Source organism: Pleurodeles waltl, chromosome 5 (genome assembly GCF_031143425.1).
Source record: "Pleurodeles waltl isolate 20211129_DDA chromosome 5, aPleWal1.hap1.20221129, whole genome shotgun sequence".
NCBI lineage: Eukaryota > Metazoa > Chordata > Amphibia > Caudata > Salamandridae > Pleurodeles > Pleurodeles waltl.
Genome location: NC_090444.1, coordinates 63527614 through 63540210, shown reverse-complemented (window position 1 = coordinate 63540210; position 12597 = coordinate 63527614). Strand labels below are relative to the sequence as shown.

The following is a 12597-nucleotide window of genomic DNA, read 5'->3' as shown; positions in this document are numbered from 1 at the left end:
TGCTGGGCTAAAGATAAAATGGACAACAAATCCGATAGCTTGACATGCAACTGGCCCACCTGGCAGGTATTCACCAAGCCACATGCCTATCTCAGAGCACGCCATACATCTATTTCGTGAAAGGGTGCCTGGCTACCAACATCACATAAACGACTTTGGATGGAAGGTCAAAGGAAGTCAACTACTGCCACTCAATCTTCATGAACAGAGGTGTAGATTGAGTCAGGCGAAGAAGGTGGCGGATGCCAGAGAGTGCTTGCACATCTGCAAAGCGTGTGTCAATAGTGAAATCTGAGCGAAGTCATAAAATTTAAACAATATGGTGTTGGGTGCCAGGCTAGCCCTAACACCTGCCACCACAGGTGTCGGAGGGCCACACACTGAAGAGTGGGTGGTTGCCTAAATATTGAAAGAAGAGTGGCCAGGGCACACCAATAGCATGAATCCTGATCCTGATAATGTTCAAGAATAAGTAGAAAGTTCGTTCTTGGAAGATGATGTGTAGATATTTATTATAAGTGAAGGTAGAAAGTAGAAATCTCAATCAAAAGACTGCGTTGTACAAAATGACCATGTGTCCAGAGCAGCCAGATGGTGATAAATAGTCAAAGTTACAATAGTGTGTTCGAATGTAACAATAAGTCCATACAGCACAACAGCCAACACGTGTTTCGTCTTCAAGACTTTATCAAGGCTTCAGATGTATATAAAACATTATATGTAAACACGAAAGGTACATAGATCAAGCTGCTGGTAGTCATGAGTCCTTGGGAGAAATCAAATAGTATAGGCAAATGATGGCCATGATAAGCCTCAAGTATTTGTGGAGCGAATAAACCCGTGCCGTGCGCGTCGGGGTTTTGGCAGAGTGTTAGAACACAAATACTTGAGGCTTACCATGGCCATCATTTGCCTATACTATTTGATTTCTCCCAAGGAGATTTATGTACCTTTCATGTTTACATATAATAAGTTCCAGGTACCATGCTCTTCTGGCCCAATCAGGAGCCATTAAGATGGTATGGGCCTGACGTTCCTGATCTACTTCAAAACTCAGGCTGGCGAAACAAAGCCAGGAAGGCCTACAGAAATCCTGCGCTCCACTCTAGGCAGAATGTGTCTCTGAGAGAGTCTTCTTGGAAACTACAATGAGCAAAAGCATTGACATTATGCATTCTCAGCAGTAGCAAATAGATTGAGCCAGCATTCTCACTTTTGCCGGAAGACGCCATAAACCACCTCAGGATGGAACTGCCATTCGTGATCCACCTAAGTCTGTTCATGCTGGCATTCAAAGATCCACGCCGGAACCATGCCCTGATGACTCAGTCAGTTCCAGAGGTGCCCAGCCTCTTGGCATAGGACCCAGGACCCCACCTCTTCCTGACTGTTGTAGTACCACATTGCAGTGGTGTTGTCTGTAAGAACCTGCACCAGTCTCCCTTTGATGGTTGGCAGGAAGGCCTTCAACACCAACCAAATTGCCCACAACCCCAGCAGGTTGAGGTGGAGTTGAGTTTTCGTCCACAACAAAAGTCCTCTGATCTCCAAGTCTCCTAAATGACCAACACAACTCAGCAGTTATACACCTGTCACCTCTGGGTGAGGCAGGGAGAGGTCTGCTGCTGGTCCAACTGCAGTCAAGCAGCCACCACCGTATACCTTTTGCAGTCTTTTCCAAAACCTGGATGGAGTCAGACAGGTTCCCTACGTGCTGGACCAACACTGACTTCAGATCCCACTGCAGTGACCACTTATTCCATCTGGCCTGGTCGATAAACAGGGTGCAGGAGGCTTTTAGGCCAAGAATCCTCAGAGCCACACTCACTGAGATCAAGGATAGAGGCCAACACATTGGGATCATAGCCCAAATTTCCTGGACTATTGTCTGGAGGGTAAGCCTGAACTGCACAGTATACAGGATGCAGATGAACGGGAGCCTCTGGAAAGGAGTCAGGTGCGACTTCGACTCATTGACAGTGAACCCCAATGTTGCCAAATGATTCACATTTGTCTGGAGGTGGTTTACGACTGACTGTGGCAAGCCTGCCTTTAACAGCCAATTGCTGAGGTAGGGGAAGACTGGCGTAAGACTCCCGAAGATGTACTGCTATCACTACCATCATTTTCTTGAACACCTGAAAATGTTACTGGCCTACCCTGAACAGCAGGTAGTGCCTGTGGAACTGCAGAACAGGAACATGAAACTAAGCAAACTGTAGGTCCAATGCCACCATCCAGTCCCCTGGATCCAGGGCAGACAGAACCTCTGCTAGCACAAGCATCTTGAATTTGCTCTTTCGCAGCAAGGTGTTGAGGGTGAAGATCCAAAAAAGAACACAGCCATCTTCAGCACAATGAAGTAGCGCAAATAACATCCAGCCCGACTTCGAGGCCGGCACCCTGTCTATGGCTCCTTTGGTCAAAAAGCCTGCAAATCCTGATGCGAAACATACAGGTAGTCCTCCAAAAGCAGCTCTAATGTAGGTGTAAGGTGTGGCAGGTCGAAAAGGAATGGCAGGGTGTTGCTTCGTTGGATGACTTGAAGGATCCTTTTCTTAGACATGATGTTCTGCCAACCCTGAAAGAAGCAGCAGAACCTGCTTTCTAAAGCGTGATTGTGCCAGTAAGGGTGTACTAAAGAGATTTTGAGGTTGTTACTCAAAGGTTACGGGGCCCAGACATGCTCTGTCCCTGATGGCCTGGGCGTTGTCTGTTGAGGCCACATCCCAAACTTAAAAGGGCTTGGAACTCTGATGTGCAGGAGGCAGAGTCGGATACTGTTGATGTGCCATGCCTCTGACATAACCCTGAAAATGTGAAACTACCAAACTAATGCTGAAAGGCCTAAGGAGCATACCGTGGCTTGGCTCTCCTTAAAACATTCGAGGGCCGAATCTGCCTTTTAGCCAAACAGGTGGGATCTGTCCATTATGGATGCATGGGCATCCACAGAGAAGCCAGTGGAATTAATCCACATATGGAGTCAAAACACCTCACTAGTACCAATTCCCCATCCTAAACAACGAGTTGTGTATAGGCCTGATCGGAAGACAATATTTGGTCGCATCCAGCCATTTTTAATGATTTGGGCCAAGGAAGCCTATAATTTCCCTGGGACTGCTGTTAAGATCTCATTAATCACATTCCAAGTGCATGGGTATAATGTCTCAGGAAGCAGCTGGCATTGACCAAACCCAGGCAAGGCTGGCAAACAAAAACATTCTTTTGTCAAACATCTCCATAGGTTTGGACATTACCTGATGGTGTAGTCGAAAATGCATTAAGATTCACTCTTCTTATGGAAGCTTGCACCCTGCACTGCCAAACTCTCACATGCTGGATGCTGAGTTAGAAAAAGAGGGTCACCTGGAGCTGGTCTATGGGGACTGAATGTTGGGCCAGAACATGTTATAGTCCAAGGGCCCAATAGCATGTCAGAGAAAGTCTTTTTGTTGAGTAGAAGAGGTTTGGTCAGTGCATGGCCAGGTTGAAGGACCACACTGAGGACTATAGTTTTTACCTCTATAGTGGGGAGATGCAGGTCAAGAACTTCAGCAGCTACTCCAGTGACAATGCTGGTCCACTTGGTTGAGGGGTGGGGACCAATCCCAGTACCAGGTAAGGTATGAAGTTCAGAGGCATCTTACAGGTCAACATAAAAGTTTTCCTTGTCATAGAGTGGGCAAACTCGTCTACATTTTCTCATCATTGTCTCCATTTGTCTGACTCTGTTCACAGATGAGACAAAATGTTGGTGCAGTGTATGCAAGCATCTGCGCAGTAACGACAATGGTATTGTTTCAGAGTCCACCACACGGCCTAAACCCTAACTTCCTAGAAGACATTTCTCGACACACAGGAAAAAATATTGGAGAAGATTTTGAAGAAAGCCTATCAAAAAGAGACAGAGGGACAGCTCTTCTCCGCATCAGAGCTAACTGGCGCAGAAAGAAAAGAAATTACATCCGCGCACCTGGGCAGCATCTATTTAGGTGACCGCAACCTAACAAAGCCACCCGACGGCACGCTGGGATACTGCTCACGCAAAAATCTTCCGGATCCAGTCTGAATGGGAATTTCAAAAGTAAGGAATCTGCAGCTAGAAGTCTCTATCAGATTTGAAATTACATTTGTAAAGCGCAGACTAAGACCTCAAAGGCATCCTAGTGCTACCCTAAATAGAGAACCAGTCAAGGACGGAACAAACCATGACATAAATTATGTTGGAAAGAGACAGGTTTTGTGTGCTTTCTTGAATGGTAATAAGCATTCTCTTAAGGAGGGCCACAGTGCCTTTCAGAGTTGTGCAGCTCTAACCACAAAGGCAAGGACACCTGTCCTTACTTTAAGGAATTTAGCAATGCAAAGAAGGTTGGCCTTAGAAGAACACAGCACTTCGGACAGCGAGTAGCACAAACTTTCTTTGCAAGAAAAGAGGACCTTTCTCATCTACCGCCCTGAAAGTGATGAAAACAGACTTAAATATGACTCTCTTAAGATTGATTTAGAGTTCGGTGGATGGGTTACTCTGTGACAAAGGTGACAGATATCCTGTCCACCGTACTACGATTCCCATAGGATATAATGGGATCGTAACATGGCGGATGGGATATCCATCACGTCTGTGACAGAGTGACCCCATCCGTTAAACTCTAAATCAGGCTCTCAGTCACAGGGAGCCAATGAAGCTTTGCAAGGAGCGAGAGGAAGATGAATGTCTGGGCATTACCATCTCCTTTGAGGACTTTTGCAAATGGATTTCAGTCGGAAAAAACTTGATATATAAGATCTGTATCTGGTATTTGGAAGGAAGGCCTACAACATGCCCCTTCCAGCTACTGAATCAGTATCCATTCAGAATCCAATTTTAGGAGTTGAGAAAGCTTTTCTGTCTCCAAAAATGGGATTAGTATATAAGAAAAAGCATTTTAATGGTCGCAGAAGCGAACTGAAGCATTTGCAACTATTAGAATGTTTAGTACATCTGCTCCCAAGTACTAGCATCACTGGTTGCTGATTCTGAAGCAAACCTCCAGGGTTTCCTCATGTGAAGGGACTCATCCTGCAAGATGATAGTACATTAGAGAGATTCAATGTGAGCTATATTATGCATTTGCTAGAGTGCAAGAACTCTTTTTCTTTTTTGATGGACAACAGGTCTACTTAGGCTGGAATCCCTAGTTCTGCCCTTTCGACTTTACTTGAAAGTAGACAGAATACAACTGTAGCTGGGGTAGTGAAAGCAGCACTGCCTTATAACTGTTGAAAAGATCCATAACACTTTGGAAGGCTGCTTGGTCCATCTACCCCTGAAACTTTGTTTCTGTCTTTATGGATGGCAGGAAGACTTTGGGTGCTGCTTGTTCCCTCTACCCTTTTATATTATTTCTGTCCTCGAAGATGGATGGACTACTTTGGGCCCTACTTGGTCCCTCTACCCCATTACTAGTTTGCTGCTTCATATATGGCAGGAAGGTTTGGGTGCTGCTTGTTCCCCGTACCTCTGGTATTTTGCTTCTGCTTTCCTTGATGGCAGGAAGGCTTTGAGTGCTGCTTGTTCCCTATACTCCTGGTACTTGGTTTCGTCCTCATATACAGTAGGGCACATTTGGGTGCTGCTTGTTACTTGTACTCATGGTACTTTGTTTTTGCCTTTGTATATGGCAGGAAGGATTTGGGTGCTGCTTGTTTCCTCTACCCCCGGAACTTGGTTTCTACCTCATATATTTCAAGGGGGCTTTGGGTGCAGCTTGTTGCCCCAATTGGCTCTGCCAGTAGGGTGTATAAACCTACTGCTGGCCTAGACTTCAACCCAATGGAAATCTTTTTCCAGCACAATTGACTAACGTTTTAGCTTTAGTCTTCCTTTTCGGAGACTCACCTTTCCTAATTGAGCCAAAAAATAAAAAACACTTACAATCTTTGGTTGAGCATACAGACAAAGAACAGTAAGTCTAGACCATGAGGACACCTCGGACATGCTTGGAAATAGCCTTGAGCTGAGGGCTCCAAACAGATTAAGAGAGGTAATCATATTCTCCAAGACATTTCCTGAACTCCTCCCTTTTTTAGTTTCTATACAGTTACTCTGTGATCTGCGCTATAAAGTTTCAAAGTGCCCAGTCATAGCGACTGAGGAGGCCGTAGAACTGGACAGTTTTACAGGTACCACCAATTTGTAACAAATGTGAGGTCACCAATTTGTAACACATGTATTTGCCCAAATATGGCATGTGCCTCCTTTGTGAAGGAAACTGATGTTTATTAAGTGGAATGGAACCTCTTGTGTACAGCAGAAACTAATATGAGATAGTGAGAGAGGATTCCAACACAGAAACAAAGGGTCTTGATCATTTTTTCTCTCATCTTTATTGGTTTAAAAGACGCTGGAGATGGAAACACCTCCATAGTAGGTCCCAAGAGGCTGGACACCAGACACAGAGGGGATTTGCCAGAGGTTTTCATTGTTATGTCTCAGAATCAAGAGATACTTGCAAGGAAGTTCCCATTAGTGTCTTTGCCTAACAAGCAAGTCATTGTATTGCCACAGCTTTATTTATGCTCCAGATGACACCAGTGTTATTTTGCTGTATCAGAGTGTTTAGTGGTAAATGATGCATTTTTGTTTTTTATCTTTGGGGTGTGTTTACAGACACTGACAGCTCTTGCCAGTCTTTTAATATTCAGGTAGAAAAGAAGACGTGCAGGAACAAGGTACTCACCTTTCTGCATCCTTCAGTTTTCCTTTCTTCTCCAGCTCCTGTGCCTGGGTGATGTACAGCACAGACACGTCTTCCTGCTTCATGCACTTTGTAGCTAACTGCAGAACAAGATATAAAAACACCAGACCACACAACCATTAATAGGGAAATGAGAGGAAAACCATGAAGGAAGCAGAGATGGGATGGTGGGGATAGAAGAAAAGCAGGCAAACAGATATATTAGGAATACTTTAAAATGCAGCAAATAAAAAGAGAAGAGGATTTACTTCATTAAAGTGCATAATGCTAGCAGTGTAGCCAAAGGTCAGAAAAGAAAATAAGATATATTTGTACCTGTTAACTCTCTCATCAAAAACAACCATCATCAGTGAATGAGAAGCACATAACTGACCTGCTGCTGCTCATCTTACAGGGCAGGAGTAGATACATACATTTAGTGACATTTAGTGACACTGGTTTGAATGGTACTATGTTGCTTACGCATTTTCTTTAGCTCCAAAAATATCCAAGCCACAGACATGAACCCTGAATGTCTACTTACAGGCTGCACCATTTATGTCACAGGAATCCCACACAGGTGTCATACAGAGGATGGGAATGGCCCCTAGAATTCTGCCGTACACAGGGCATCAGAAGACGCAGAAATTGTGAGAGGAGTTTAGCAGGCAATAAAGAATTGGAAAAGGGCACACAGAATCCATCAGAACTAATGTTACCAAGAGCACATCACTTTTCCTGCTATTAGATACTATTCTCTATGCACATTTGTCTTTTTTTTAAAAAACTTCTCCTGAAAAAAACAGAATTATACACCCACATGTCCATCTTCTATTCATTAAAAGAATGTAACTGAGAGCTACAGAGGTTCAAGTGCTCCTTTTCTGAGACTGAAGGGACAGAAGCGCAGAGAAGTCTCAATAACAGTCCCTGATGAGAACCCCATATCATGCTCTCCTATGTCAATTCGGCACCACCCACAGACATTGTTGTATGTTATTAACTGAACATGCTAAATGACATGTGAAGGGACGTGGTCAAGCCCAAGATGTGTTTGACGCTTGAGCTGGGAGCACTCACCACTGACTGGACCACTTGCCTGTATAGTGACAACCCCGGGGAGCCAACAGCTTGCAGCAAGTGGGCATGACCAACCGAGGACTTCTGCGTGGCCTGAAACTCCAAGGGTCAAGGAGACAGATATTGGGCGATATGGGCCCCACAGCTGCTGCGCTTGATACAAGATTGAGACGTCCTGAGGGGCTCTGGAGCACACAAACATCAACCAGTCCAGAGCTAAGTCTACACGCGCAGTGACCTCCACAGGTGCTTGTGGGGCACCGAAACTGTGGGGTGGTGCACCACAAGAGCCACTCCAATGGAAGAGCCCTGAGTGTGGGCAAGTACGAAGGGGGTACAAAAAGGACATTTCCAAGCGCGAGGAAATACTGGCAGGCTGGAAATCGGCCCCTAAAGTCAGCGCCCCATCCCTGCCAAGCCCACAGCCCTCGCTGACCTCTACTTCACACCATGAGATGGTTGTAGGAGACTGGCCTGGTTTGTAGTGGGTACCAAAGGTACTTACACCTTATACCAGGTCCAGTTATCCCTTATTAGTGAAATGTAGTCAGTGTCTAGCAGCCAGGCTGTCTAGGGGTAGCTGTAGCTGAGCAGCCAAGGCTGATCTAGGAGACATTGAAAGCTCTTGCAATTCCACTGTAGTCACACAGTACTCACACAAGATAGAAAATACTCAGTGTTACAAAAATAAATGTACCTTATTTTTAGTGACACAATGCCAAAAATACCTTAGAGACTATACTCCCTTGAAGGTAAGTAATATTCACAGTATATACTCTAGAATGCAGTAATAGCTATAAAAACAGTACAACTAGTGAAAATCACAATAGGTTGCAATGGGCCTAGAGGGAACACATACCATATACTAAAATAGTGGAATGCGAAAGTCTGTTTCCCACCTAGGCAAGTGTAGTGTGTAGAGGGGCGCTGGGAGTATTCGAAAACACTGAAGGTAAGCAATAGAACCCACCCCAGAGCCCAGGAAAACAGGAGTAAATCAAAGTAAGTTTCCTGAAACACACAAGAAGTTGTGATAGAAGATTATGCAAGAAACCGAAGAGACTGCAAGACACCAACGATGGATTCCAGGACCTGTGGAAGAAGGGGACCAAGTCCAAGAAGCACTGAAGAGTCCAGGGAGAACAGGAGCCCCTGCTAACCCGGATGAAGGTGCGAAAGAGGAACCACCAGTGAGAAGACAGTGTCAGTTATGCACCCAAGAAGACAATGTGGGTTTCCTGGTTGGTACAGAAGATGTCCACGTCGGATGGATGCAGTCTGGTTGGCGTTGTGGATTCCACCAACAAGCCTTGGCACATGCAAAGCTCATGGTAAGTGGAAAATGGCACTGCCCGGGACCTGGTGGCCTCTACCCAGGAGGGGTAGACAGAGTGAGCTCTTAGTAACTCAGAGAACCCTCAGAAGACCAGGGAGCACGCACAGGTGTCCCACAGCATGCGCAAGAGTCCCACAGCACGGGACAAAGAAGGTGCAAAAGGAGGACCACGCAGCATGACACAAAGGGATCCCACGCCACCGGAGCACCACTCCGTGGTGTGCGTCGCAGGATGGAGTGCTAGGGGTCTAAGCTGTGCTGTGCACGAAGAACTTCTTGGAAGGTCGCACACAAGCCTTGGCAACTGCAAGTCACGCGGTGCACGCGGTACTGTCTTGCATGGGGAGCTCTTACCGCCACCAAAGTTGGACAGCTGGACCATGGGACAGTCGTGGTCACTTTAGTCCACCACCTGTGTTGCTGGATCCATGCTCGTCGTCTGGAGAGGGGACCCACACCACCAGTCATCGCTGCAGAGGTGCCTGCTAGAGCAGGGAAGTGACTGTCACTCCACGGGAGATTCCTTCGGTTCTTCTGGTGCAGGCTGAAGACAGGCAGTCCTGAGAGGATGCCCGACCTGGAAACAATTGCAGTTGCTGGAAGGAGCCGAAGATACAATGTTGCAGAAGTCGTCGCTTCTTAGTTGCAATTTGTAGAGTTCCTGGAGGGTTCAGCTGCGGTTCCGTTGGTAGAAGATGAAGTAAAGGATGCAGAGGATTCCTGCTGGAGTCTTGCAATCCAAATCAGAGAAAACACCCAGGAGAGACCCTAAATAGGCCGGAAATAGGGATTGGTCACCTAACAAGGTAAGCACCTATGAGGGGAGGGCTCTGATGTCACCTGCTGGCACTGACCACTCACATGCTTCCCAGAGTGCCCCACCACCTTGGAATCCAAAATGGCAAAACCCAGGGACACTCTGGAGGAGCTCTGGGCACCAGCCCTGGGGGTGTGGTGATGGACAGAGGAGTGGTCACTCCCCTTTCCTTTGTCCAGTTTCGCACCAGAGCAGGGACTGGGGGTCCCTGAACCGGTGTAGACTGGATTATGCAAAGCATTTTCAGAGGCTCTGGGAGGCTTCACTTCCCATGCTTGTAACACCCATTTCCAAAGGGACAGGGTGTAACACCCATCTCCTAAAGGAAATCCTTTGTTCTGCCTTCCTGGGCCTGAGCTGCTCAAGCAACAGGAAGGCAGAAACCTGCCTGTGAGCTGGCAGCAGCCAGAGCTGCCTGGAAAACATCACAAGGCAGGTTTGGCAGTACTGGGGGTCCTCTGTGGAGCCCCCAGCGTGCAAGGGATTGTACAACCAATACTAGAATCCGTATTGGGGTAAAATTCCCAGTTGTTAGACACCTTACATGGCCATATGGTAAACATTGTGAAGCAGGACATAGGTCAATACCTATGTCCGGTGCACACGTAAAAGTGGCGTCCCCGTTCTCAAGAAGTCCGAGGAAATGGTCTAGTGCAGGGGTGCCCTCACACAAAGGTACTTTGCACCCAGCCTTCAGGGGACTAAGTCAAGGTCTGACAGATAGGTGGCTTATAAGTGACCTGGTGCAGTGTAAATGGCAGTGAAAGGGTGCATGCACCATTTCACACAGGCTGCAATGGCAGTCCTGTAGAAGCCTTTACATGGGCTCGCTATGGGTGGCAAAAGTACTGCTGCAGCCCGTAGGGATCCCCTGCAACCCCAATGTCCTGGGTACCTAGGTACCATATACTAGAGACTTATAAGGGGGCACCAGTATGCCAATTTGGGATGAAATATTGGGTTACCAGTATGTAGTGACAATTTTGGGAACAGAGAGAGCATAAGCACTGGGGACCTGGTTAGCAGGATCCCAGTGACACAGTCAAGCATACTGACTAAACAGTGAAACATACTGACAAGTAGGCCACAAACCATAAGCACTGGGGTCCTGGCTAACTGGACCCCAGTGACACAGTCAAACACACTGACAAACAGGCCAAAAACGGGGGTAACCATGCTAGAAAGAGACTACTTTCTCACAATGGTCCCTTACTGACCTTGGCGCCAGGCCCCCACAGTGTCCAAGTTGAGACACGGAGCTGCCTTGGACCACAGCAGTTGCATAAACGCTGAGCTGCAGCTCACAGGTGCTGCTGGTCTGAGCGGGCAACGCTTTTGACCTGTGTTGACAGAGACCTTTTTCCCTTACAGGTTTGGTCCTTTACTTCATACCAGGCTGTGGATGTTCCTCAAAGTGTTCTCCACCTGGTAGCAATATCTCTCCTGCCACTTTGGTTCCCTGACTCAGGGGACCCAAGGTGAGGGTCTTCGCACTAAGCAAAAAAAATATCAAGATCAGGCCAAAAGTATTGCTCGCCTTTCTTCACAACCATGCAGCTGCCCTCAAATTCTCTCAGAAACAGTGAGAAAGAGAATCATTAAGTGTTGGAGGGAGGGAGCCCCAGGACAAATATCTCTGCTGCATTATACAACAGAGACTTGGACTTTTGGGTAAAACATCTTTCGGCACTCTTTAACAGCATAATTGCCACCAACATCATTCCGTAATAAGGGAACGGCTCAATCATCTTGTCAATTTTTTAAGGGGGCTCGACTAACGATCCAGAAAACTACCAACTTATTGCACTCCTAGACGTCGAGTCCAAATATTTTGCAGGTATGCTCTTGGAGGAACTTGAAACCTGGGCTGTTGACAACAACTTGATCCGGTTCAATCAAACCGGCTTCTCTAAAGGGGTAGGCACAACTGCTAACCTTATGGCTATAGCGTTATTATTCGAACAATGTCGGTGAGCCGAAAAGTCCCTCTTCCTCTCCTTCATGGACTATAAAGCAGCATTTGATTGTGTAGACAGAAGAAAATTATGGTCTAAGCTTGCAAAATGGGGCATCCCGGGCCACCTGTTAAAAGCAACAACCCTTCTCCATACAAATACTTGGGTGAGGGTCAAAGTAGGTGATGGCACGAGCCTCTCCAGAGAAATTCCAACCTACCAGGGTCTGCAGCAGGGATGCATGCTTGCACCTCTTCTTTTCAACCTCTTTCAGGCTGATTTACCAACAAGACTAGATAAGATGAACTCACCCACCAAGATTAGGGACAACTGCTATGGCATGCTTGATGTCTGCTGACAATCTCATTCTTTTTAGCCATACCAGAATGGGACTCCAGAGGCTACTTCATGCAACAGCTTAATTCTCGGAAGAAAGCGCAGTTCTCACCAATTTGGGGAAATCAAAAATCATGTCCTTTAGGTTGACAGCATGCCCGAAGCACCAGTGGTACCTGGGCAACAGCAAAATTGAATTTGTGCACAGATACAAATACCTAGGTGTCCTCCTTGATTGCAACGGCTCTTTTGAGCCCCACCTGGAAAGTCTCAGCCCGAAATCTATCCCTCTTACTTTAGCATTTAAGCATTTTAAAAGCACCGCTGGTTGTTCAACATGCCTCCCCCTAC

General features: G+C 46.6%; 1 protein-coding gene across 2 annotated transcripts in view; it reads right to left on the bottom strand.

Annotated features, from left to right (window-relative positions):
* IFT172 (intraflagellar transport 172) overlaps nucleotides 1–12597 on the bottom strand; it is a 589829-nt gene that overhangs the window by 298726 nt on the left and 278506 nt on the right. For both annotated transcript variants that reach the window (XM_069233572.1, XM_069233571.1), the window contains exon 27: nucleotides 6726–6823. In XM_069233572.1, the coding sequence (XP_069089673.1) occupies nucleotides 6726–6823 (98 nt within the window). The remainder of the gene's footprint in view (nucleotides 1–6725; nucleotides 6824–12597) is intronic.